Source organism: Dipteris shenzhenensis, chromosome 16 (assembly GCF_047967505.1).
Source record: "Dipteris shenzhenensis isolate YYH24624 ecotype China chromosome 16, Dip_SZ_1.0, whole genome shotgun sequence".
Taxonomy (NCBI): Eukaryota; Viridiplantae; Streptophyta; class Polypodiopsida; order Gleicheniales; family Dipteridaceae; genus Dipteris; species Dipteris shenzhenensis.
Window position 1 is genome coordinate 7,924,811 of NC_141611.1, and position 27,935 is coordinate 7,952,745.

Here is a 27,935-nt window from a genome sequence, read left to right on the forward strand (position 1 = left end):
CGACGATTGTTCTATGATGATGACATGTGGCATCTAGATCCATCTAGAGAGATGGGGCTTGTTGGAGTTAGTGAGAGAGGGAGATGGGACTTTTCACGTATGATTTTGGGATTCTGATTCTTTGTCAGCTTTCACGCTCCAACAGGATTTGGCTGGGAGGATACTCGTGGTGCTACTTCCGTGATATCTAGTATAGGAAATAGAGAAATTCTGTTACATTTTGGTATCAGAGCTCAGGCTAGGTGAGAGAGGGGATCTGTTTGATTGGACGTGAAGTGCGTCGTGAGCGTGAGAGCTCTCTTGGAGAGAGTCGAAATTAAAAAAAAAATGTTTTTGTGATAAAGTTTAACGTGCAGTGCTGACGCAACATGCGACGACGAAGTGAAGATTTTCAAGCATTTCTGAGGATTCAATACAGAATTTCTATTACATGTGATTCAAGTCGGCCCTTCGTGACGTGCGGTTACGCTTTGGTATCTGTTTGTGTGGATCTACGTCGCTCGAATGGACGCGCATTTCTATACTAGCCCATCAATTCTTCCACTGGCGGGCCAGGCGAATATCTGCATCCCATGCTGCTAGTCAATCGTAACTTGAAGAATGTATCACTTGATCTTTGGTACCGGATAGCAGGCTTGAAGCGTAGGGGTGACGACGAACGGCATGGGCGTGACGATGGGTGACGTACGGGCAGCGATGTAGCGTAGTTCCCCAACGGACTCACAGTCACAGCCCTCCAAGGTCACGTAGATAGTTCGTAGGCTGAGATTGATTCTAGGTAGAGACGTATCATTTGCGATCAGAGAGCTACGCCTTGGCAGAGGAAAAAAAAAAAAGAAAAGCGCATCATTTGTTTGTGGAGCTGAGGCGTGTATACAGTCTGTTTCATTTGGTATCAAAGGGGTATCAAATCGAGAGGCAGGAGCGAGCAAGACCAGAGAGCATCAATGAACAAATCAAGAGGCAGGAGCGAGCAAGACCAGGGAGCATCAATTTTTCCTTCTATATAAGATTTCAGTTTTCAGTATGCAGCTTATTGTTTCTGTGCAGCAGAGTTTGCAGTTTACTATGCCTGTGTATGTGCCTGTGTGCTTTAGTCAGAGTTAGTTTGCAGGAATTTCCCTAGTATAGGGAAAAGCGGGATTTGGATATATGCCTGTGTCAAATGCCTAGTTAGTGTGAAGCTGGGATTGCAGGTATTCCCTAGTATAGGGAATTGTGTCAGAGTGCCAGTACACTGAATTTTGTTAGTCTGTAAATACAGTGTTCTAGCGGTGTTTTATTTATTTATTAAAAAAAAAAGAAAAAAAAAGGGGAGAAGAGAAAAAAAAAAAGCAAAACACCCATTGACCTGAATGGAAGCAAAAGAAGGGGCTTCCAGGAGGGACCCTGGTGAATCAGGAATCCGGCTGACCCAGTAGGTGTCGCACCCAGTAGCTCACACCTTAGCTGGTAGGATTGCATTACTTGAGGATGCCTTGCAGCAGTTATTAGCGCAACAGTTACAAGCCAATGTAGGGCAGTCTGAACTTAGAAGAGTGATACACAGTATGTCTGCCAGACCTTCTCGAGATGAGAAAGGAAAGGCTCCAATGGAACGGGAGTCTAGTGTCCATACGATCGAGCCTAGAAAGGCTAAAGTACCTAATATTGCCAATTATAGACCGGAAAAGTATTCTGGTCGGATGAATGACCGTAGTTTTGATGTCATTGAGACCTGGTTACACAAATGGGACGAGGCGTTCGCCATTTGTGAAATCAGAAATGATATCAAGAAAATCCGCGAGGCCACCCACATGTCCAGTGAGGCAGCGGATCGGTGATGGATTAAACAACAAAAAGATGGTATAGCATCCACTACCTGGAAGGGGTTTAAAAGAGAATTCAGAAAACACTTCTTACCTCCTGACGAAGCATCCCGAGCTTGGGATCAATATAGAAACCTTCGTCAGAGAAATTTGTTAGTGGCAGAGTACACTGATAAATTTTGAGAGAGCGTAATTAAGGTTGATGAACCCCTGCCTCAATCAATCCAAGTGAAGGATTTCATATTTGGATTGAATGATCGGATTAAAATGGAAGTTCGGGCTAAGTATGCGAACACGTTGGATGATGCAATAGCCATAGCCCTGAACTATGAAGATGCCAAGGGCAGCAAGCCTAGTGGGTTTGCGCAGGTCGGAACCCAGTATGGGTACCAGAAGAAATCTGGGTTTAAGAAGAGGTGGATTAATAAAGGGAGTGGTTCTCAGCCTAGTGGTCAAGCCAAGCAGGCGAAACCAGCTGAAACTCCTAAATCAAGTACCACCATTGGAGTGAAAAGGAAAGTAACCCCTACCACCATTGGAGTGAAAAGGAAAGTAATCCCAATGGCAGCCCGGGCTTGGTCTAAGTCTCCCTTAAAGCCAGAGCAAAGGGAAAAAGCGAGGAGAGAAGGCTTGTGTTTTTGTGGCCTTCAACCTCATCAGTGGAAGGATTGTCCACGGAATAAGGATCGTCGGATGGCTGAGATGGTAGTCTCAGAACGCGACATGGAAATGGAGGGAAGTCCCAGAGCGGAAGAGATGCAGATTCAGCTAGTGGGATCTTCTCAGAGGTCAGTACCTTGTTTGTTATGTGTGTCTGTTGCTAAGTTAGTAACGAGTGCACCTGATAACATCCTATCTAAGCCTGCAGCAACGGGGTATACAGCCTTTAATGATACGGAGTTAATTAAAATGAAAGGGCAAGTGGCCAATCATGATGTCATTGTGTTGTTTGACTCGGCGTCAACGCACAATGTGATTAACTCCAAGCTCGTGAAGAGGCTGAAGTTAAAGACCAGCCCATCTGACTATGTGTATACAGTCAGGATGGCAGATGGAAGTTCAACTGAAGTATGGGACCAAAGGGTTACCCAGTTGGAGCTTCGTATTCAGGACTATGCTGAGAAGCTTGATTTTGAAATGACTAAGCTTGCTCATGCAGATATAGCCCTGGATATGGCGTGGCATTCTAGGAAGAATCCAGCCATTGATTGGAAAAAGCACGTATATCAATTCAAAATGAATGATGTGCTTTATGTCTTACGAGGTGAGAAAGATGTACCTCAGGGACCGTTGGTTTCCGTGATGGAAATCCGAAAAGCTCAAGAAGAGTTTTTATTTCTTTGCACAGCATCGGTAGAGCCGGTTAACGATTCTTCGGCTAGCACTGATGTTACACAAAGTGGTGAGATGGCCAAGCTGGCTAATCTAATAGCAGAGGAGTTCTCTGAATGTTTTAGGGATGAGTTACCTTATGGGTTACCTCTAGAGCGGAATGTTCAGCATAAGATTGAACTGATCCCGGGGGCAGAACCTGTAAATAGACCTCCCTATAGAATGAGTTTTACTGAAGAGGCGGAGGTGCGTAGACAATTGGAAGAATACCTCATGTTGGGGCAGATTCAACCAAGTTTCTCACCTTTTGCTTCGCCAGTGATATTAAAGAAGAAAAAGGATGATACGTTTCGCCTCTGTATAGATTACAGAGCACTGAATAATATCACTGTTAAGCATAGGTATCCGATGGCTCGGATTGATGATTTGCTAGATGCATTACATGGAGCCGTGATTTTCAGCAAGATAGATCTTAAGTGTGGCTACCATCAGATAGATTAGAGCCGAGGATGTGCATAAAACTGCTTTCAGAAGCAGATTTGGTCATTATGAGTTTTTGGTAATGTCCTTCGGACTTACCAATGCTCCGGCTACATTTGTCATGCTTATGAACGATTTACTACGTCCGTATATCGGAAAGTTTGTAGTACATTTTATTGACGATATTCTAGTGTTCAGTAAAAGTATTACTGAGCATCGTCAACACTTAAGAATAGTGTTGAGTACTTTGAGGAAAGCCAGTCTTTATGTAAATAAAAGGAAAACTATACTGTGTATGGTTAGGCTTGAATATTTAGGGTTCATAATTACTCCAGAGGGGGTAGAAATGGATCCAAAGAAAGTGGCTGCGATACTGACTTGGCCAATCCCTCAGAGTTTGACCGCGTTGCGATCATTCTTGGGATTTGTCCAATTTTATAGAAGGCATATCAAAGGATATTTCGAAATAGTATCGCCATTGACTGATCTGACCTCAGATAAAGTACCTTTTATATGGGGACATAATCAACAAGAAAGTTTTAACACCATAAAACAAGCTGTGGTCACAGGACCGGTGTTAAAAATAGTTGATCCCTAGAAACCGTTGTTCGTGGAAACCGATGCAAGTGGCATTGCGGTTGGAGCAGTTCTCCTTCAAGAGAGAAGGCCAGTAGCCTTTGAAAGCAAGAAGCTTCTCCCTCTCAAAGGAATTGGCCAACTTATGAATTGGAGTTGTATGCTGTTATCCATGCTTTGAAAACATGGAGGCATTATTTATATGGTTCAGAGTTTTATGTGGATGTGGATTATGATACTCTGAAACATTTTTGTAAACAGCCTGACTTGAGGGGTCGCCAAGCTAGGTGGGCAGAGGTCATGCAGGAGTTTAATTTAACAATTCGGCACCGAAGGGAAAAATATAATAAGGTTGCTGATGCGTTGTCTCGCATTATGCACAATATGAGTTTTACGGTATTAGAGAGTGCTGTAATGATCGAGATTAGGGAAACTCAAAAGGTGGATGAGTTTGTCCAGAGCTTATGGCCTAAAGGCTCATGTGTTAAAACCCGGGGAAAACGAAAAGGATGACCTGGCATCCAGAAAAGGCCAAACATATGCAAGATATACCATAAGGGATGGTATGCTGAAGAGAAATGGCAAGGTAGTAGTACCTAGTCAGAATGATCTCAGGCAGAGAGTCATTCGACAGTGCCATGATAGCCCATCTGCGGGACATCCAGGAGTCGAGAAGACATATGATCTCGTGAAGCGAGATTTCTTTTAGCAAAAAATGAAAAAGCATATTCATGAATATGTGACACGGTGTTTTTCGTGTCAGGTAAGTAAGGCCGAGCGGGTGAAGCCACCCGGACTTTTACAACCCTTAGAGATACCACTAAGTAAGTGGGAGAGCATTTCCATGGACTTTATTGTAGGGCGTCCTACAACACAAGGAGGTTGATCGTCTAACCAAGATGGCTCACTTCATTTCGACTAGAGAGTCTATTAGTGCCCCACAAGTGGCAGATTTATTTATTAGACATATATTTCGTCTGCATGGATTGCCTAGATCCATAGTGTCAGATAGGTCATTTTTGGACAGCGGTATTTGAGACACTAAGGACTGAGTTGGGAATGAGTAGTGGGGATCATCCTGAAATGGATGGTCAGACGGAGAGAGTCAACCAGACTTTAGAGGATATGCTGAGGGCATATGTGTCATTGAGGCAACATACATGGGACAAGTGGTTGCCATTGTTAGAGTTTACCTACAATGATAGAAAGCATTCCTCTACAGGGTTCAGTCTGTTTGAGCTGAACTATGGTTATAGACCAGCGAATCCAACTATAGTTGGAGTACCTCAGAAAGTGCCTAGTGTCGCGAACTTTGTGGTTCAGATGCGGGAGATGCTAGCACTTGCGAGAGCTAATATCCGCCAGGCTATGGATAGAGCCAAGGTGTATGCGGATGAAAATCGGTCTATAAGAGTATTTAAGGAAGGAGAAAAAGTTTTTCTCAGAGTTCCTTCACACTCGAAGTCGTTAACTTCAGGAGAGTGTGCTAAGTTATCACCTCGATACTGTGGGCCGTGGTTAATTCTAAAGAGAATAGGCAAGGTAGCCTATAAATTAGAATTACCACAGGGGTGTAAGGTGCAGCCAGTGTTTCATGTTTCGCGCTTAAAGAAATTTTTACATACAGGTGACTCACTAATCGAAGGTGTGGTTTTGTTTCAGGAGATAGAGGATAATGCAAGGTGCAAACCAACAAGAATCCTGGACCGAGGAACAATGCAAATACGAAATTGGAAAATACCCACGGTGTTGGTTGCATGGCATGGTCAGCCTCTATCCGAAGCTACTTGGGAATCCGTATACCAGTTGCGGAGAGTGTTCCCAGACTTTATCATCGAGGACGCTGATGTCTGAAGAGGGAAGGATTGTTACGCTCTAGCCGAGGTAGCATGACCTCGGAAGAATCAGTCGACATTTCCCTTAAAGGATCTATGTTTGTAATATATTTGTTTGCGCTTCATGTAAATGATCGAGAGGGAGTTAATGTCAAGGTCCTAGGTGAGGGTTGATAGCACCAGACTAGGTGGATCCAAGGCTAAGGGCCTAATGCAAGAAATGTGCCTAGGGGCAAAGGAAAATTAAAGTATCCCAAGAGAGGGGTGAAAAGATGCATTAGGAAGGCCCTATGATGATGACATGTGGCATCTAGATCCATCTAGGGAGATGGGGCTTGTTGGAGTTAGTGAGAGAGGGAGATGGGACTTTTCACGTATGATTTTGGGATTCTGATTCGCTGTCAGCTTTCACGCTCCAACAGGATTTGGCTGGGAGGATACTCGTGGTGCTACTCCCGTGATATCTAGTATAGGAAATAGAGAAATTCTGTTACACCCCCCCTGGGAAACATCAAGCCATAAGACTTTATGCCTTGCAAGTAACGGAAGATGTGTTTTACAGCTTGTTAATGTGTAGTCTTTGGGCTGTGCATATACCTGCTCACTTGAGATATTGCATACTGAATATCGGGCCATGTATTGCACAAATAAATGAGGCATCCAACAGCCTGTCTGTAAAGTGTGGCATCCACTGATTCACCTGCATCATACATAGTAAGCTTCAGCCCTGACTCCATAGGAGTGGTTGTAGGCTCATAATCTTGCATGTTGAACCTATCCAAGAGTTTTTGCAAATACTTGGATTGAGACATAACAATGCCACACTTGTCTTGTACGAACTGGGGATCCCCAAATATAAATTTAAAATGCCCAAATCTGTCATGTCAATTCAGCTTTCAATTCAGTCTTGAAATCTGCAATTATTTTCTCATTTGACCTTGTGAGCAGCATGTCATCTACATAAAGAATGATGACCAAAATATCACTTATGGATTACATTGGTCACTGCCTAGAATATGCCAATAATTCTAACACATGCTAAGGTCTATCCTCAAGGCTGTATTATGATGCTTGATGCTTTATTCATGTTCAGCCTTTCATGCTTATTCATGCTCAAATTCTCAATTTATACCATGAGTTATGAGTCATACCCTATGTGATATGTCAGCTCTCGCTTGTGTTCAGATTGTAATGTGTACTGAGTATTAAACTTCTCCAACTTTGGTCCTCATAACTCAAGGCATTTTAAATTCTGCAATGCAAGCTTGTCAATGATGGTTCTGTTTCCTATGACTACATCTACATGTCTTGTGAATCTATGACATTTTTTAAGTCTGCTCCTATCCCCATGAAAAAATAAAACATAAAAGCATAACCAATGCCTCTTACACCTAAAATTTAAGAGTCTTCAAAGTCTCATACCTTCTTTTAGGGCTCGCCTCTTATGCCTCTTATCACTATGAGAATGATCAAACTATCCATGAAGAGTTTGCTTCTAAAGCCTTACAATTGTATTAATAAGGAAACATGCTTCTATAGGCACGGGAATCGTGTCACGTATTCCTAGAGCCTTGAGAGTCTACATAGTGTGAAGGAAGAAAATTAAGCGCAATTGAGTGCCCTTTATCTTTGGAGTTCTCATGGAATCTTAGTACATAGACTTTTCTGTAAGGAATGTTCATGTGTATGTGGATGCTTGGAATCTCGATAGGTCAGCTGATGATGTTGGCGGGTGTCACGATGGATATTCCCTGCTGTGTGTGGAATCTATGGTTTTTACCTCGTGGGTGACAGTTGTGAGGTTACACACACACACACACACACACACACACTACGCAGGGTCAACAAACACTTTTTCTCTACTCATGGGCCCAGACATAGTAGATATAGTATCTCGCAGCTTGTTGACTCAAATGGGGTGTTATAGTCAGATCTTGATGGTGTCATGCGTGTAGCTTCAGATTATTTTGCATCCCTTCTCACTGCAGATCCGGGCACACAGGCTATAGATGACGCCAGAGAGGTTATTTGGCAGTGTATCCCTGTAATGGTGAAGGATGAGATGTATGTTTCTCTGGATGCACCTTTCACCAATGCAGAATTCAAGACTGCATTACTTGCCCTTCACAAGGGCAAGTGCCCAGGTTCGGATGGACTTACCCCTCTCTTTTTTATTACTTTTTGGGAGCAGATTGGTGATCACATTACATCAGCCCTGCAGGGCGTGTGGGACTCTTGGTGAGATGCCAGACTCACTTACAGATGGTCTCATTCATCTCATGCCAAAGGGGGGTAATAGGAATCTAGTGTCTTAATGGAGACCCATCTCTCTATTGGGCACTTGTTACAAGATTCTGGCGAAAGCCATCAGTCTGCGGCTACAGGTTTTTCTTCTAGATTTGATTCATGACACGTAGACAGGGTTTGTGCATGGCAGAAGTATATTTGATAATATTTTCTCATTATGGGAGGCCTCAGAATGGGCCATGCAGAGCTGCCAGAGATTGGCCATTCTACTCTTGGACTTTGAGAAAGCTTACGACAGAGTAATTTTTTAGAGGGTACTCTATCTCGCTTTGGTTTTTCAGATGCATGGATTAGAGGAGTATCCTCTCTCTACAGATCAGCCCATAGCTAGGTGCTCATTGGGGGGGTAAGAGGGGACATATTTCAGATTTCCAGATCAGTCCGCGAGGGATGTCCTCTTGCCCCTTTTCTTTTTCTGTTTGTGGCCGAAGCTATGAGTATCTACCTTAGATCTCAAGCTGATATTTATGGACTGAGGCTTCCTATCCGCCAGGAAGAAGAGCTTCTGGATAGTGAGCTGGCAGATGACATGGTTGCAGACCACTTGGAGCTTCTCCTTACATGCAGTGGCCAAGATGGGAGAGGGGCCCTGCATCTACCGTGGGAGCATGGAAAGCATTCAGGAAGCTTCCTGCAGACTGAGAGGCCCAGATGGTTCTTATTCTCAGAGGAAGTGCAGAGAGAGTCCAACAGATTGATGCAGCCTTGCCCTTGGATTGGGTGGACACAGATGACATGCCTATTACTTGCTCCACATGGATGGGGGCATTTTTTAGATTGGGAGTTCCTTTACAGGTGATTGCTTTTCATGACACACATGAGGATGCCTTAGTCTTTGATATATCTTCCGGGGGCAGGCTGTTCAGATCCACAGACGATATCTTGTTGGAGGTACAGTTTCAGCCAGTCAGGATAGTGGGCTTCATGGAGCATGGCTCTCTTTCCCAGTGGTACTTGGATCCTGACCCGCTTCTCATCGCCCTGGGCTCATGGAGGCTGTGGCTCTATGGAGGTGTCCCAATTAAGTTTTTAAAGAGGGACCCTGGGGAATGGGAATGGATAGATGAAGGGCACCGAGAGAAGGGCATCCCCTTCTTTCGTTACACGGTGAGTAATGCCAGGAAACTCCAGCTTAGCTGTAGGGGTTGGAGGCCTACTAGAGCTCCTCATTGGGAGAACTTTCAGATTTCTGCTGACTTGCAGAAAATTTTTTGGCAGAGGCTCTGGAAATCCCACCAGAATAGAAAAATCACTCTCTTCTTTTGGCTTTCTATTCATGGTGGGATAGCAGTGAACCAATGGAGATCTAGCTTCGGAGCTGACCCTTCTTGCCCTAGTTGCCTTTCTGCTTTGGAGACAATACAACATTGCCTTTGGGATTGCAGACAGGCGAGAATCATATGGAAGGGGATGGCAAGACTTCTTAGCACTTTTATTCGCCTACCTTTCTACATGACTTGGGGATCAGTGGCTTGGCTCACTCTTTCAGGGCCCCAAGTCTTCTTTGAGAAACTTGACTCCTCTTGGGCTCTTCGCATCCGACGACACCTTGTGGAGTCGTGCTCTCTAGAGGATGTTCCGGCCACTCTCTCCAGGGCTGCTCATTCCTCCGTTGACTCTCCTTGGGAGGTCTTAGCTAGCATTGCAGCATGGCACATTTGGAGAGCCAGATGCACTGAGGCTTTGGAGGGTTCTCAGGTTCACCCTTCTCAGATCTTGGCCAGTACTTGGACAAATACGGTACACACTTTGATGGCCATTTGGGCGACCATGCAAGGATCATCTCGAGCAGCCTCCTCTAGGAGAGTTACTTTTCTCAGAGATTGGAGAGACTCTCCCTTCTTTGATGAGACTTCTATAGGGTTGAGTTGGCATTTTCAGCCTCAGCCTTGATTTCTTTCTACCTCATTTTTCTGAGGTGTTTTTATTACATGCTTAGCATGTTGTATTTCTGCACAGAGCTTGCTCTAGTGAGTTTCTTTCTTACTTAATAGAACTATCTTTTTTGCACTAAAAAAAAAAAAGAAAAAAGAAATTGAAGACCAACTTCAAGATTGGACTCTTCGTTTGCCAGGCTCGTCATGCCGCCCATTACGAGTGTCTAGTACAGTTTCTTCACTGTACAAAGTTCTTTTTCCCTTGCCTTGGGCTTTGCAGAGGGCAAATAACCTTTGGCATATTAATCGTCCTGTAACATGGTGGCGAAAGAGATTGCGATTTGGCATTCGAAAATTCCTCTGCGACGACAAGTTTTCTTGTGGAGAGTCTTGCTAGGAGTTCTTCCATTTGGGCAGATGCTAGCACGTAGACATATAGCTCCGATTGTTTGCCGCAGATGCTTGGCTCAGTTGGAATCAATACCTCATCTTTTTTGGCATTGTTCTCATACACGTGATTTTCTTGGACTTTTGAGACAGCGCTTGCCAATTAGATTTTCAAGCGGCACTTTTGGAAAGTCTTTTTGGTTGTTTGGGATTCACTCACATAGACAGGATTTTGATCTATTTTTCATTTTGATTCGAAATTGGGCACTTTGGACTTTATGGAAGGACAAAAATCATAGAGTCTTTGGTGATCCAAATTTTTTCATTTAATCTTTTTATGATTGCTTGCAAACACAGTCTATAGAATCCAAAAGGATTCCCGTGCATGAAAGGCATATTCTGCTCTTTGATCCAACAATGTCTGCAAATGAGCTCTTGCTGCAGCAAGGCGCTCCTGAATCCAAGCATCTGTGGGCCTCTTCTGCTCTTACCTCTGAAGGGACGCTAACTGCTGGCATATACCAATCTCACGTCTCCTGGAATCAGCGGCTGTATGATAATAGCCACTAATTCCGGATGATAATAGCCACTAATTCCGGATAAGGCTGCAGCTACCTGAGATGGGCGGACAGCTCCACCCTGTATGTGAGAAATCCAAATCTGTAAAATATCCTCCGTGAGGCTCTCCTTTGCATAAAAAGCATCCGGAATCCTGACACTGGCAGAACGTTCTCTCTGATGAGACTCAAGGATGTGCAACACCACTGGAAAATGATATAAGGTGGAAACCCCAGTAGAAATGCATACAGATCCTCCTCTGTCAAGTGCCCAATTATCTACATAAAATCTGTCGATATGTGCATGGATGGGCATGTGTATTCTCCTGTTTGACCAAGAATACATGAGTGACTGTGGCATAACATGAAAGGTATCATCCAACCAAGTGTCCCTGCCGCTGAACTGAAAAAGAAAGGCATCCCAGGCTGCCCTCTCCAAAGAATGAATTCCACTCTGTCTGCCTTCCTTTTTGTGTGATGGCAACTCAACCATGTTGAAATCGCCACCAATGATCCAAGAATCTGCAATGGGGGCCCAAGAGAGTAGCTCCTTCCGAAAGGAGATCCGCTCCCCTCTGTTGTTGGGAGCATAAAGATTGAGAAGACCAATCTTACGTCCTCCAATCAAAATAATGATCCATTGAGCTCTAGAGGGGAAAATAATACCATGACCAGCAACCAAGGGGAGAATAGAGGGAGAGACCGAAATGCAAGTACCTCCCCTTGTGCCCATATCAGGCAACTTGAAGGTATGTCCTGAAAGCAGTTTGCCCAATTTAGAGCAATCACTGGCATCCAACTTGTGTTCCTGGATAAAAAGGATATCAATCGCACCTCCAGTGACACCTGGAGGAAGCTGATTCCGGATCAGCTACCTACGGCGACGGTGTGGAACTCCGCCTAGGCCCTGTATGTTCCCTGTTGACTATCCTCATCGACGAGAGGATGCTGGATGGAAAGGCTTACCCGACCTAGTAGAGGAGACCATCTTCCCCTGGGCCGAAATACTCCTATTGAGGGCAGGAAACTCAACAAGTGAGAGGATCCCCACACCTACTGAAGGGGAGGCCCTATCAAAAAGGATCCCCATGACCGAGACCCCCAAGGTGGTGGGCACAAAGTCCTCATCCATGAAAGTCGTCGAATCTGCCAGTGCCAAAAAAGAGTTCCTGATAAGCAAGTCTGGCCGAGGAGTGCGAAGAAGACCTGCACTCGTGGAAGATGGAGAAGAAGGACCTGCCATGTCTCTATCAGCAGAACTGGAGCTGAGTGCTGAGGAGGCCTGAGGTTGGGCTGAATAGGAATCTAGAGTCCTCATCTGTGCCTGCACTTTCTCGGTCGTCCTGACTGTGGTAGGAACAGTCTGCGGGGAAGAAGTGCCTGTAGCCCCCTCGTGGTCAGCAAACAAGGTGACTGGGACCGGTGCATCTAAAAGCCCCTCCTGATGTGGAACTGTAGTGTCTGGGGCTGCAGCAACATCCACCTCTGGAGTCTGGAAGGCGTCCGTCTGAACAGGATCAAAGGTCTCCTCCTGAGGTAATGGAGGTATTGGTAAAAACTCTTGAAGCGTAAAAGTAATATGACGCCATACAGGACAATAGTGCATGCCAGTACTATATTTTACAGCAGGACAATAGTGCATGCCAAGACTATATTTTGCAGGAGTAATACGACGCCATACAGAACAATAGTGTATGTCAAGACTATATTTTGCAGCAGCCAAAGGAAAAGAAAGAGGGGTCCCATCATCATGAACAACATCTGCTACTGAATGGATTCTTTTGAGAGTTAGAAAATAAGAACGTCGAGGCTCTTGCAAAGCCAGTGGCGGAGGGGAAAAGACCCTCGACCAATGTATGCTCTTAGACTTCTTTTGCCATGATTAGAGCGCCAGAAGGTTTCCATAACCATAGACATGAAGGCTGCAAGATCTCCTTTGCTGAACATGATCAAAGTGAAATAAAACTCATTAAAATGGATTGAACAATCCGTAGCCTGGCATGCAATGGCCAAGTGGCAAGTTTCCAATATTCAAGCTTTTTCTTTAACTTTGCAAGAACCCAATCAAATTGTTGGCGACGAGTAATCGTCCAAGTTAAAGGATAACCAAGGTGGCGAACTAGCTGAGTAGGTTGGACAATTTCGCTTGTCCATAAAAAAGAATGCCAGTCTGTGGAATGCAACATCAGCAACTTAGATTTCTGAAAATTAACATGAAGACCAGCAACCAAACCATAGATAGATAATGCATGCATCAGGGATGATAGATCTTGCTTAATATTATGAGGAGTGAAAAATGAATCATCAGCATAGGCCTGAGCAATCATAGTATCTCTTCCAGGAATCTGCAATCCAATCATCAATCGTTGCGATACTTTCTCACTCAGAGAAAGTTGTCAGAGAAGCACATGAGATGGGCAAACTTCCTCTCCATTTTTCATTTTTAGATTGTACATATGGCTGGAAAGAAAAATGTAGTGGCTGATGCACTTTCCAGAAGGCCACGTGCGGAAGCTATGTCCAAGAAACCACAGGTATCTACAGTTACTATTGCTTATCATAATGAGCTTGATGCCATGAAGGAGCAATAAGCTACAGATGAAGCCTTTGCATGTATTTATGATCAGCTTATGGAGGGCAATCGGCATGATCATTATACACTTCAGGAGGAATTTATGATGATCCATGGAAAGCTGTGTGTAACGTAGCCATTGAGGCATAAGGTGCTCACTGAAAGTCATGCCCCACTGTATGCAGGGCATAGGGGTATTGAGGCTACAATCAAAGCAGTAGAGCACTACTTTTATTGGCCTTCTCTACGGAATGATGTTGAGGCTTATGTCAGGACATGCATCACTTTGTCAAAAGGTGAAGTATGATAGGTAGAAACAGCCCGGTTTACTTCAGCCTTTGTCTATACCAGATAGACCATGGCAGAGCATCGCTATGGATTTTGTTTTTGATCTCCCCCGCACTCCGTCTGGTCATGATGGCATATGGACCATAATTTGCAGATTTAGCAAGATGGCTCACTTCATATCAGTAAGGAAGAAGATTACAGCCGAGCAGATGGCAAAGTAATTCTTGAAATATGTTTTCAAGTATCATGGGATGCTTGAGTCTATTGCGAGCGATAGAGATCCACGGATGACCAGCATGTTCTGGAGAGCTTTTTTCATCTTCTTATCATTATCATCCACAGTTGGATGGTCAATCAGAAGAGACAAATTCTACATCTTTGGATTTGCTGCGTTGTTATGTGTCTGAGCACAAAGCAAAGTGGGAACAATATTTGCCGCTGATTGAGTATGCATACAACAATACAGTGCACTCTTCCACGGGAAAGGCACCGTTTGAAATAGTGGAAGGAGCGAGAAAGGTTCCTCCTATTTTGCATACAAAAGAGAAGATTTTTGGTAGATGAGTATGTGGAGGACTTGCGGGCAGCCTATGAAAAGGTTAAGTATGCCCTTTAGCGCAGCCAGGACACGTAAAAGAAGAGCTGCAGATAAGCATCGCAGGAACATGGTCTTCACAAAAGGTGATTGGGTGTTGCTGCGTTTTCTTTAGGCACGCCTCAGGAGCAAGAAAGGGAAGGTAAAGCTGTACACCAAGCTGAATATGAGGTACTACGGCCCCCTTTCAAGTTCTTGAGAAGATCAATGAGGTAGCTTATAGATTGAAGTTACTTGAGCAGTGGACCATCCACAATGCTTTCCATGTTAGCTTGTTGAAGCCTTTTCATGGAGAAGTGCCACAGGATATGCCAGTTGAAGAGAAACCTGAAGTTGATGAGCAAGATGAGGTCTTGATTCCTAAGCAAATTGTGGTACATAAGGATCGGAAGGTTAATGGTAGAGTTGCCAGACACTATCGAGTAAAGTGCAAGAATTATCCTGCAAACGATGCGATTTGGATGGAAGAGAGTGAATTGGCAGATTCACCATAGGTTTTACAGCTCTACCTTGAGGCATTTGGTCTCGAGCCTACTGCGGTAGCGGCTCATGCCGGTTCAGCAGAGCACAGGTCTGGAGCATTACCGGATGCTCATTTGGGGGGGGGGGGGAACCTCCGCACCCAAAGTGCAAACATGCTCACAGGATATGTAGAGGTCGCTTGGTGACACTGCGGTTTCACTCGAGGCACTGATGCTGACAGTGTTTCTGCCGTGAGACTTCTATGATGAGTGATCATGACACTCCAGTTGGTAGATACACTCCGATACGGATGGATGATGAGTGATCATGGCACTCCAGTTGGTAGATACACTACCATACGGATGGATCTACAGTCCTGTTGTATGTACATTGTATTTTTGGTACTTCATGTGATGTTATACTATTGATTATGGGCTGTTTATGCCTATTGTGGCACCCTTTTCTATTTGCTGCAATTTTGGGACAGCAAACAAGATAATTTTGCTGTTTCAAGAGGGGGGTATGTCACGGGGACGTGGTGGTGATGGTGAAGTGTCCAAACTAACTGTCACTGAATTTAGCCTAGGGTACCAGGCTAGGGGCCTTAGTTAATGCCCAAAAGGTACCTATGATTTCATGTGCAATAAGTGCAACTCCTAGTGCTATTAGAGTGGTTTCAATTTCTAAGGTCATTGGTTTGGTTCAGTGGGGTCATCCTTTAAAAATTGACCCCCTAGAGATCCTACAAACTAGGGTCATTGGTTCCCAAGCATTAGGGTCATGGTGTGCCATCTGACTCTCCTAGGGGCATTAAAATCCCACGCCTCATCTTGCCATGTGTCTGTTTGTGGCTTCTTTGCTTGCCTTGTGGCACCTAGGTGTCACTCCTGGAAGCCCCTGGAAGGCCCTGGAGCCCATCCTTTCCCTTTTCTGTTTTGAGTCTTCTCCCCTACCAGAGGAGCCTCATTCTGAAGATGGCGGATTTTTGCAGCCTCCCTCTTGCTGGCTGAAGTCGTTTTTCGAGTTTTCTTCCCAACAGTTCTCCTCCCCTTGGTGCTCTTTGCTGCTGGCATGCTTCCTAGATCTGGATGCCTCGATTCTGGGCCATTTTTTGAGCTTTTCTCGACTTTCTTCGTGACAAAAGCCTTCCTTTCTTGATTCGGAGGCCATATTCTTGGACTCCTCTCTTCTTGCTCCTCCCTGGTGCAAGGCGCACTGAAAACGGAGGTGTTGGTCGGGTTGAAATTACCATTCTGGTGTTCGCAATCATGGCGGATCTGTTTCAGCTTGCTGAACTCTCTCTTTCTTGATCTCTTCTGGTGCTGGAAGTCACTCTGTTGTTTGCTGTTCAACCAACTTCTGGGGCTATTCTGAGCTGAAAAAGGCTCTTTTTGTTGGCTGGATTCTTATCTTCTCTTTCTACTATATGCTACTGTCATTCTTACTGAGATTATGCAAGGTTGGATGCCCTGCCATTGGTCCGAAAGAGGATTGGGGCACTGGTTGTGATACTCTCTTCCTTGGGGTGCAGTGGCAAGCCTTGGGCTCAATAATGGCTCTGATCTACGTGGATGCATTGCTTGGCATGCTGTGGGGTTGTTCTACTTGTGTTATGCATGGCTATTGAAAGGAACCAAGAGAATAGCACTGGGAGTTGATCATTGGCGCAGCCACGGGTTGGCATTGTACTGGGTTGCACCTACGGGTGAGCTCTTGAAGGGAGTCCCTTGTATTTGAGCTAACCAGTAATTAAATAAATACCGCAAGGGGTGCCAAGTGTTGGGGCCAACAGGTGTCACTTTTCATGCTTTTGAGTAGGGGCATTCTAGCCTCCCTTGTCTTAAATGGCATGCTGTCGGGTTGTTCTACTTGTGTTATGCATGGCTATTGAAAGGAACCAAGAGAATAGCACTGGGAGTTGATCATTGGCGCAGCCACGGGTTGGCATTGTACTGGGTTGCACCTACAGGTGAGCTCTTGAAGGGAGTCCCTTGTATTTGAGCTAACCAGTAATTAAATAAATACCGCAAGGGGTGCCAAGTGTTGGGGCCAACAGGTGTCACTTTTCATGCTTTTGAGTAGGGGCATTCTAGCCTCCCTTGTCTTAAATGGTTCAGTGATGCTATGCGGTGAAGATATATGCTCTAGGCAATGGCAATGTTTCAAGTTGGCTGTATTTCAGATTTGTGAGATAATAGAGTCAGTTACACTGCCCTTTGTTGGTCAAAGGCCGGTTACAAAAACAATGAACCAGAGAGCAAGAGACGCCATAGCTCGTTTAAACACACACACTAATTATACACACACACACACACTATGCGCGCGCGCACACACACTTTAAGAAAAAACAAAAAAAAAGTGAAATTGCGCGCACACACATACACACACACACACACACACTCTCTCTCTCTCTCTCTCTCTCTCCACACTTTTTTAAGTGAAAGCTTTGATTGATTATATTACAAGAATAGTCGCCTCAGAAAAGAGGCGCTAGAAAATACATCAACTGAAGATCTCAGTATAAGCTAAATATACATCCAGATCTATCTGGCAAGTTTGCAAGCAATCAAAGAAAGATTGCTACAGAGAACGCTTAAAGAAAGCAAACAAAGAAAAATTGGGATCACTAAAGACTTCACAATTGTGGTCTGTCCATAAAGTCCAAAGTGCCCAATAGCGAGCCCAAACAAAGAAAAGATGAAACTCCAGTCGCTATGAATGAAAACCAAAGAGCCAGAAAAATTTTCCGAAGAGAACAGTTGGGAATCTCGCTCGCAGCCTCTGTCAAAGAGAATCCAAAAATTGTCGAGAAGATGTTCAATGCCAGAATAAATGAGGCACAAACTCCTGAGAAATCAGACACGGATGACATAAAGCAGGAGCAATGTGCCTACGGGCCATCAACAGTCCAGTTGGAAAAATCCCCAAAAGCACTCGCCATAAAAAAACATGTTTGCTGCAGTCTTTTCCTCCACCACTTAGCTGGCCGACGCATTCGCCAAAGAGAATTACCCCTTTTTGAAACCCAGGGTTGAGGCAAAAGAATTTTGTATAATGCAGGCGCAGTAATCTGAGATAGCCTCAAAGGACAAGAGGAGGACCCAAGGGAAGTCAATGTCCAATCCTCTAATCAATCGTGGAGTTCCAAAGGGGAAATCAGAACCAAAGGCGAAAGCATACAAGTGATTTGTTGCCACAAAGTACGAAAATGAGAACCCAAACCATACTGTGTGGTTGCTAGAGAAAAGGGAAGCATAGAGCCATCATCATGAATAACATCAGCAACAGTATTGATCCCTTTAAAAGAAATAAAGTAAGAATGGCGAGGTTCCTGTAAAGCAAGCAGAGGCTGAAAAACTTTGGACCAGTGAATGCTTTCAGTTTGCAAAGAATTACCCATCGGAGACTGTTGACCATGCCATTCCAGGTGAGATAGAATATGCTTCCAGTCAAGAAGCAAGTTGGAGACCATAGGGCAGCCATGCAAAGTGCCATCAATGCACCCAAACAAGAAATCCCTCTGAGTGGGTTGTCAATGACCAAAAGCATGAGTACTGATATGTGTGACCAGAGATTGAATCATGAGAGCCCAAGGCTGATTACCTTTCAGAAATTGCAGCAACATTTTCCCCTTGTGAGCAAGGATGTGAACCTGGATATTAGTGATATTTAAACCTCCATGCATCTTAGGGGAACAAATTCGATACATCGAAAGCAGTTTGAGACTTTTTCTGCCATGTTTGGAACGCCAAAAGATCTCCATAATGACAGACATAAAGGAATCAAGATCTGCCTCGGTGAACATGATCAAAGGCAAATAAAATTGAATGTACGCCACAAGTATGGACTGCACTATTTGGAGGCGAACATGTAAAGGCCAGGTTGCCAATTTCCAATATTCAAGTTTTTTCCGGAGCTTGATTAGAACCCAATCAATTTGCCGTCGATGAGTAAGTCCTCTCCACACACACACACTCACACACGTGTGTAGATGTCTCTCTCTCTCTCTCTCTCTCTGTCTCTCTCTCTCTCTCTGTCTCTCTCTCTCTCTCTCTCTCTCTATATATATATATATATATATATATATATATATATATGTATGTATGTATGTATGTATGTATGTATGTATGTATGTATAAACCCTTTGTATTTCTTTCATAGACTAAGTATGAACATCTGAGTGAACTTATCCAGATATATGCTGATGCATGAATTTGACTTTATAACAATTATTCCAAGGTGTCGGTTGCTGATGCTGTGATAAGTTCTTCCTGATTTTGGCTAGTGCTGCCGTTTGGGCTACCTTTTCTAAACTTCTTACAATTATTTATTTGGGAGGGACTAATGTTCTCTTATGCAGTAGCTTTGACCAATATAGAGTGTAGACTGTTTGGAAGTGCTAAGGTTTGTCATTGCCTAGTCTCCCCTTCACCTCTAAGGATCTGACTCAAACTCAGTCTGAAGGGTTTTGTATAAATGATGTGTGAGAGCATATGTTTATACAATGCATCAGTAGGGATGTCATACTACCTAGTCCCTGCTATGGGAGATGCACGTTAGGGTTTTTGCCTTTTCGGTGACTTTCATGAGGTCAAAACTACACAGTGTGTGTTGATTTTCTAGGATGAATTGGGACCTATTTCTGGAACTTTCTTTGTATTGAGAGATGAAATCAAAAGCACGTTTTTGACACTTCCTGGGAATGCATACCTTTCTTGTGAAAGATGGAACTTCCAAATCTATCTCTGCAAAACACCAAACCATGCATTCAATTGTTATTTATGCACATTTTTAATTTCCTGTACATGTGTCTCATGTACTGGGATAATGTGTCAAGAATGCTATAATTCTGTGTCCGTTTTGTCCTTTTGTAACGATGGTTTTCCTTCCTTACTGTGCCTTGCATCAGAACATCCACGAGTTGTTGTAGGTCACTGCATTAAGTTTTGTGTGAAAGCCACCCTGTGAATTTTGTGGTTGAGTGTAAATACATTGGTTGGTCTTTTGAAGTACCACGATCCTTTGTTAGTTACTTCTGTGGGCTTTTCTTGAATGGTTTATTGCAGCCAAAGAAGTTGACAAAGGGTGAAGCGGGTAGAGATGGTCTGCAACTGGTTTGTGGTGCTTGTAAGCAGGTAATCTGACTTCCAGAGGAGAGTTTTTTATACTGGATCAGAAGATTTGTTGGAAAATGGTATGAAAATTAATGATCTTGTACAGACAGTTGAAGCCACATCCCCAATATTTGAACAGAGATGTGTTGAATCTCTCCTCCCCCTCCCCTCTTCTCCTCCCAAAACCCCCGAGCAGCTTGCCTTGCCTTTGTTGTTTGCATGTGCTTGTACGTGTGTGTGCCCACGGGCACCATGCATGCATGAGAGAGAGAGAGAGAGAAAGAAAGAAAGAAAGAAATATTACCATCCTCGGAAGACCTCGCGGGTCTATGGGACAGAGTGTTACAACATCAAAAAAGATCTCATACAAGCCTCTGTGGGCTGGGGCAAGGGGTGAGCTAAAGCCCCTGCCAAGTACTAATCTAGTGTCTAAATAGAATAGAATAGAGACAAAATCAGAATCTGAATCAAGAGTCAGGAGTGTCCAGATCAAGTGTCCAGATTAAGTCAGGTCAGGTCTCTCCGCTGGGCCATGAAGATGTCGCGTATCTGTAACTGTTGGGCTGTCTCGCGTCTAGGTGGTGGCCGCGGTCGCCTCGATCTCAGTACCCGTCAGGCTACATCGATCGTGATCCCTCATCTCTGGCTCTGGCGTTCCCCTACAAGAGAGAGAGAAAAAGGGGAGGGGGGGAGAGGGAGGGAGGTTTATTAACACCTGTTGAAGGCCAAAGAGTTGAAATAATCATGAGTACATCTCCCTTGGAGGGGACTAGAGGTGTCTGTCACACTTCTAATAGACAATTGATGAATCTAGGGAAAATAGGAAAAAACTCCATGCCTTGGGGGGTTGTTCATACCATATCATGTGTCATATGTCAGTCCATCAGTAGCTTGGGGTCCTCGTGGCTGTGACAGGGTTCTCGCTACTAGGCCTGGTGTCTCTGGAACATCTACTGTTGATGTCCATGATGACTCTTTGAGGTGTGTGTGTGTGGGCAAGTGACACAGCCTGACGTTGAGATGCAACAATAGTGGTGCCACAAGCGGGCTGGGTGCTCATTGCTACGCTTATTAACACCTGTTGAAGGCCAAAAAATCCTATGAGAACAAAAGTTGAAATAATCATGAGAGTACATCTCCCCTCTCCCTTGGAGGGAACTAGAGGTGTTTGTCACACCTCTAATAGACAATTGTTGAATCTAGGGAAAATAGGCAAAAACCCCATGCATCGGGAGTTGTTCACACATATTATGTGTCATATGTGAGGCACGAGTAGCCTTGTGGGCAATGTGACATAGCCTGACGTTAAGATCGCAGCCTGATGTGGAGATGCAACAATGGTGGTGCCGCAAACAGGCTGGGGTGCTTGTAGGTACTTCTGTTGACTTGGCATATCTAAAACTGACGGTCACAACACTAGTGGCACAATCTCTTCTCCTGTGAAGAAGTCAGTGATCTCTTGGTGTTTGGGGCTGTGTCCCATGGTGAGTTTGGATGTGAGTTGATGTGATGCCCCAAATACTATGAGATAGGGTGGCAATATTGTTGTCTTTCACTCAAGGTTGCACAGATATGAGCAGTCATTGACTACCTTGTGTGCTAAACCTATTGAATGTAAAAAAAGAATGGCACTTCATGTGTCCAGAGTGATCCCTATCATGTGTCAGCCATGAGTACTTAGAGCTGTGTGCATGCAAGATTGGGGTCCCATTGGGAGTCGTAGTGCATATAGAACATGAGAGAGCGAGAGCGAGAGAAAGAAAGAAAGAAAGAAAGAAAGTGTATTATTGTCCACTAAAGGCCAAAATGGGCCCATGGGACATCAAGAACTTTGCATACAAGATAGCACAAAATCAACGTGCCACAAAGAAGAGGCATCGTCGAATATCATCTAAGTGCTACGCAATACAATGCAAGTGAAAGTACATAATGTCAAATCTGAGCCTAAATACAAAGTAAACTAGATGCAAGGAAACCGCCCCTGGGTGCAAAATGGGGGGATGAGTACAATATGCCAATGCAAAGATACAAGTCCAGGTGTCACGGAGTCTGAGAACCAAAATAATACTGGAAATCCTGTCCATCGACTCTGCCTCCTGCTATGAGAGTACAAATCTGAGCAAAGGTGAGGTGAGCGGCTGGTGGGGCGAGATCTCCATGAGTAAGTCTCCTCCGAAAAGCTGCCATCATCCTGGATCGCGTCTGGAGATGAAGCGGCGAGTACGTCCCCTATGTAACAAGATCCTGCGGCGTCTACAAACCATCTCATATGTACATCCACAGGGTGGAGGCATGTGTCCTGTGTGAGCTCTGACCTCCTCGTGCTCCTCTTGGTCTCTGTCCTCTGGTATAGTGTGTGCCTGAGCTCTATCAGGCTGGGCTCTATCACGCTCCGGTCTGTGCTGATGGTCTCTGAGGTAGTCTCGTCGAAGCATAGTGGCCTCCCTGACATAAAGAGCTAGGCAATGCTGATCCTCGTAGTCCATCACTCGTGAGAGAGGTCCAAAGCCATCCGTGAAGAGACAGTGGAATCTACCTTTGAGCTCATAATATAGCGGGCATCTGCAAATGAAGTGCTCCTTTGACTCCACCTCTCCCATGGTGCAACAAGGGCAGATCCTGGTCTCTCGGCCTGGTCGCCGTCCATCCTCCATGTGTCGCATCCTACCAGCCTCTATCTCGAGCTGATGCGAAGAGACTCTAAGCTGGCCAAGGGCAATCCTTAGTGAGTGGGACATGTGGATACCTGTATAGCCTGGTGGAATGACAAATCCATCCTCTGAGATCCGAAGGAAGTGGTCACGATATGTGGCCATCTTCGTCGGAAGCTGCGTGGGATAAATCCAAGTGCGATACGTATGAAGCTGCAGCAAGTTTGCTCTCGTGACCTGGCTAAGCTCGTGGCGAGTCAACTCGAGATGAGGGGCATCTATGCTGTATCGGAAGGGAGGCAGTCTATCCATGTCTAGTCCAAGAGATGTGAGCCACCTAGTGAGTGTGAAGTACCAGCAGTATTGGGCCCCAGACCGTGCCAACTCCATAGAAGATGCAAGTGCTAACCATGGCAACCGAGCTCTGCCTGCTGCTGAGTCTCCAAACTCCCTAACCCTGTGCAAATACATGACCGACTGAAACGCTGCATCCAATGCAAGGGGAGTAGCTCCAAACTGTGCTAGCATGATCTCGTGCGGAATTGTAGCCTTGGCCCTAATGAGCCGAGAGAACATGATGATCTGTAACCTCTCTACTCGTCTCCAATCTGCAGCGCCGAGGTGTCCTGCCCAGAAAGGAGCTGCATACATCGCAGCTGGTCTTACCAATGTATCAAAAAGCAAGGATTTCGTATCGGGATGTTGAAAGTGGGATTGAAAACACTGACGCTCAAGATGAGCCAACGAAGCATACCCTTTACTAATCCTATCTCGTGCTGCATATGTCATGGTGAAGACCGGTCCCCTGAAAACTGCCCCCAAATAAGTGTACTCTCTAACAAGCTCAATGTGCTGTCTGTCATAAGTGAAGCAAAACTCATCCGTGCTGTAAATACGATCAGAGGTGTTGAAAACCATAACCTTGGTCTTGCCAAGGTTTACGGCCAACCCCCTGTCCTGGCAAAACCTGTGGAGTGCCTCAATATGTGCCTGGAGGCCCTGAGCAGTAGAGGAAATGAGAACCACATTGTCCGCATACAGGAGGATAGGAATGGAGGATCCTGAGAGAGTAGAGCCCACACCGCCTGTCGTGTGTACAAACATCTCTAGCTCATCAATATATAATCCAAAGAGAGTAGGAGAGAGCGGGCAACCCTGCTTCACCCCAATCGTGCTGCATACCTCCTCTGAGAGCCCCTCACGTGTCCGAACCCGACCAGTGACCCTCTGACAGCCCACTGTATCTCTCCACTGAAACCCATCTGGCGAATCCTCTAAAACAATCTGAATCGCAGAACTGTGTCAAATGCCTTCCTGAAGTCCACGAAGCAACAATAAAGCCATTGCCTTCGTGACTTCGCCTCCTCTACCAGTGCCCTGAGTGTGAGGATGTGGTCAAGTGTCGAATGATCCCTGCGAAATCTAGCCTGCCCTCTGGCTCTGAGTCCTGTCGTCTCGGCATGGTCATTTATACGGCTTTCCAAAACTGATGCATAGATCTTGGCCATAACGTGGCCAATCATGATGGTCGTGTAATTCGATGGCTCCATAGGGTCCCCCGACTTGTGGATAGGTACTATGGTATTGCCTAACCAGGACTGTGGTAGGCCTGCACAAACAGACTCATTGAAGAGACGGGAAAGAACAAAATCTAAGGCATCAATCCCATGGATTACATACTCTGCTTGCAATCCATCATGATCCTTAGCTCTCCCGTTCTTCAATCGGTGGACTGCTGCACGGACACTCTCTGGTGTGAAGAGACTAGATGAAGCTGGCCTAGGGGAATGGGATAAATCGATGGCTGGCTGATCTGGAACATCGTATAGAGCTGAAGTGTATGCAGACCAGACACGTGGATCTGTGAGGGGGCTCTGAGACTTCGAGCGGAGGAATTTTCTCTAGAATTCCTTGGAGTCACAGCTGAAAAGCAAGCTTCTCAGCTCCTCCTCATTCCGGGCTAGAAATTGGCGTTTCTTGCGCCTAACCAACCACTTGTAGTCTCTCTTGGTTTCGGCAAGGAGGGGAGACTTCTCCTTGGTCTCAAGGTGAAGTTTCTTGTGGAGTTCCTTACACTCCTCGTCATACCAACCGTTGCTGATGTTATAGATGATGCTGGTACTGTGCTCCCCTTTTCTATAGCGTCCACTACATATGGATTGGGCTCTCATTTTGTAGTCGATCACGCTAGTACCACGCCCAGAAGCAGAAGAGAATGTAGGCATGGAAGACTGTGGCCACGTGGACAAGCCGTTATAAATGACCATACTGTGCGAGGTGAGGAGCTCCAGTAACTGACGTCCCTGATCTGTGGGCTGTACTGTGCAGTCTGATGAAGTCCGACAGAGGCTATCATTGTGAAATGCTGGGAGTATGACCGGATCCTCCATGAAGTCATAAGTGAGGGCCTGTCTGTCTGAGGTCCTCGCGTTGAAGTCTCCTAAAAGGATGACTTCTCCGCGATGTGAAAAATCTGCAATGTCCGCTGAGAGATCCTCAAATATGGACTGGCCTGGTCCAGTGGAAGAATAGATCGACTGCGCCGGGGGGAAGTAGCAAACTGCAATAAAAAGATCTCGCTGAGGGGCTCTGCGGCGGATGCGTACCCACAAGAATCGGGCATGTGAATTCGCTCTCTCCACTGTGATGATCCGATCGAGATGCTCTCTGTACAAAATGGCCACTCCTCCAGATCCTCTCACTCCAAATGTCCGAGTGTGCTGCCTGAAGGCAGATCTCCATGTATACCCTGTCACTCGTGGCAAAGGTCTCTCTGAACTCTCGTGTGTCTCCGTGAAAAAGATGATATCTCTCCCAAAGAATGCCCCCCGTAGATTGCCTGGCTGTGCTGTAAAAGAACCATTGCAGTTCCATACAGCGATGCGTAGACTATCTGACGGGTGGTGTGTCCCATGGGCCCTGTCCCGTCAAGCGGTCGGCTGGAGCAAGAGGTGGAGGTGGGGCTATATCTGCTGGTCTGCCGTCTCTAAGCACTGTGGGAGCACGCCTCAAGGTGCCTGTGATGAGTCTGCCATCCCTGATCACTGCCCACTTGCCCTGAGCTCGGGCTGCATCTCTCTGAGGCATGAGCGCCTTGCGCTCCTCAACCTGTATCTGAGTCAGATCCTCGTCCATGGAAATCTGTGGGTGGTCTCTGAGTGTCCCTCTCCTCCTGAGGGCAGCTAGACGTGCCTGGGCATCTCTGAATCTGATAATGAGGGGCTGCTCTCTAGTACGATCCCTCCCGACTCTATATGCTCCTACTATGCCATGATCCTGTACTCCCAATGTCTGAGAGACAAAGGTCACAGCCTGTGTCATCGTGGACTCTGTCGCCGAGGGCAAGATACCACGAATGCGAATGTTGAGGGCCTTTGTAGCCCTCTGCTGTGACTCGGCCAATGTAGTTGATACAGTCGATCTCTGAGGCTGTGATGGCTGACGGCAAACGACATCCACCCACTTTGTGGCTCTCTGGACCTCTGTCTGAAGGGAGGTCAAACGCTCCTCAACCGCTGCTACTGCTGTAGTGGGAGATGTGTCTATGTGCAGAACGCGAGTCTCGATCTGCTGCACTCGCTCTGTGTGTCCATGAATCTCTCCAGCAAGAGTTCTATGAGTCGCCTGTAAGACCTGAAGATCTGTCCTAATAGACAAGATCTCCCGATCCTGCTGTGTCACTCGATCAGCAAGAGATGCACCCTGAGCTGTAAGTAGAGCAATGGTCTCGTCCTTCCTGTGAAGCATATGAAGGGCAGCTCGGAGGTGGGTCTCAAAGTACCGAAGCTCTGGTAGGATGTGGCGGCAAGGACAAACAGTGCAAGGCATGGAAGGAGAAAGAGAGGGAGAAAGGGGGGAAACCGGTAAGGTGGGTAGCGGGGATGAAGGAGAAGGCTGGAAAGGGGGAGAGAAAGCGGGTACCGGGGATGGAGAGGAGGGGATGGGTAAATTCTGTAGAGAGGATGAGGAGGGAGCCTCTGGCAAAGTAGGTAAAATAGGCAACAAAGGGGAAGAGGTGACGGAGGGCTGTGAGAGGGAGAGCAAAAAGGGTGGAGAAGGGGTAGGAGAAGAAGGAACCTGAGAGGGGAGGGGTGAAAAAAACTGCAGGTACAAAGTAGCTATGGGCGGAAGATGAGATAATGGAGCTGAAACCGGTGTACCTGCGACTGGGAGTGCGGCAAGAGCGGGCACTGCGCTGGGCGGAAGATGAGATAGTGGAGCTGAAACCGGTGTACCTGCGACTGGGAGTGCGGCAAGTGCGGGCACTGCGCTGTCCTTTGAAGAAGATGCAAGTCCTCTTCTACATCAATGGCTGCCACGACCGATATGCTGCACTATAGTTGCTGCTGTTGCTGCTTCTGTAACATGCGCGACGGTGTCGGCCATGTTTAATTACGGGAAACCGGCAACATTGAAAAGCGGGAGATGGCGAGCGCTGCCAATGCGCGATGAGAGAGAGAGAGAGAGAGAGAGAGAGAGAGAGAGAGAGTGCGCGATGAGAGAGAGAGAGAGAGAGAGAGAGAGAGATTTCAAAAAATGCGCGATGAGAGAGAGAGAGAGAGAGAGAGAGAGAGAGAGAGAGAGAGAGGCTGAGCGGGTGAGGGGTGATTGAGGCGGAGAGGCTGAGTGGAGGGGAGGCTGAGCGGAGGGGCTGAGAGAGAGAGGCTGAGTGGGTGAGGGCTGAGGCGGAGAGGCTGAGCGGAGGGGCTGAGAGAGAGAGAGGCTGAGCGGGTGAGGGCTGAGGCGGAGAGGCTGAGCGGAGGCGGGTGAGGGCTGAGGCGGAGAGGCTGAGCGGAGGGGCTGAGAGAGAGAGAGGCTGAGCGGGTGAGGGCTGAGGCGGAGAGGCTGAGCGGAGCGGGTGAGGGCTGAGGCGGAGAGGCTGAGGCGGCGAGGCTGAGGCGGAGAGGCTGAGCGGAGGGGCGGAGCGGGTGAGGGGGGGGCTGAGGCGGAGAGGCTGAGCGGGGGGCTGAGCGGGTGAGGGAGGGGCTGAGCGGGGGGCTGGAGAGAGAGAGAGAGAGAGAGAGAGAGATCCTTGTTTTTTGGGGGGGGGGGGGGGAGCAAGAGTAAGAAGGTGGGGAATTGGAGTAGGGGGAA

The 27,935-nt window shown here is 46.2% G+C and overlaps 1 protein-coding gene across 1 annotated transcript in view; it reads left to right on the forward strand.

Moving 5' to 3' along the window:
• The window catches only part of HAF01 (HAC13 protein (HAC13)), a 121,299-nt gene that overhangs the window by 83,936 nt on the left and 9,428 nt on the right, over positions 1-27,935 (forward strand). Inside the window, exon 18 of the mRNA XM_087387741.1 lies at positions 20,143-20,211. Coding sequence (XP_087243867.1) covers positions 20,143-20,211 — 69 coding nt within the window. The remainder of the gene's footprint in view (positions 1-20,142; positions 20,212-27,935) is intronic.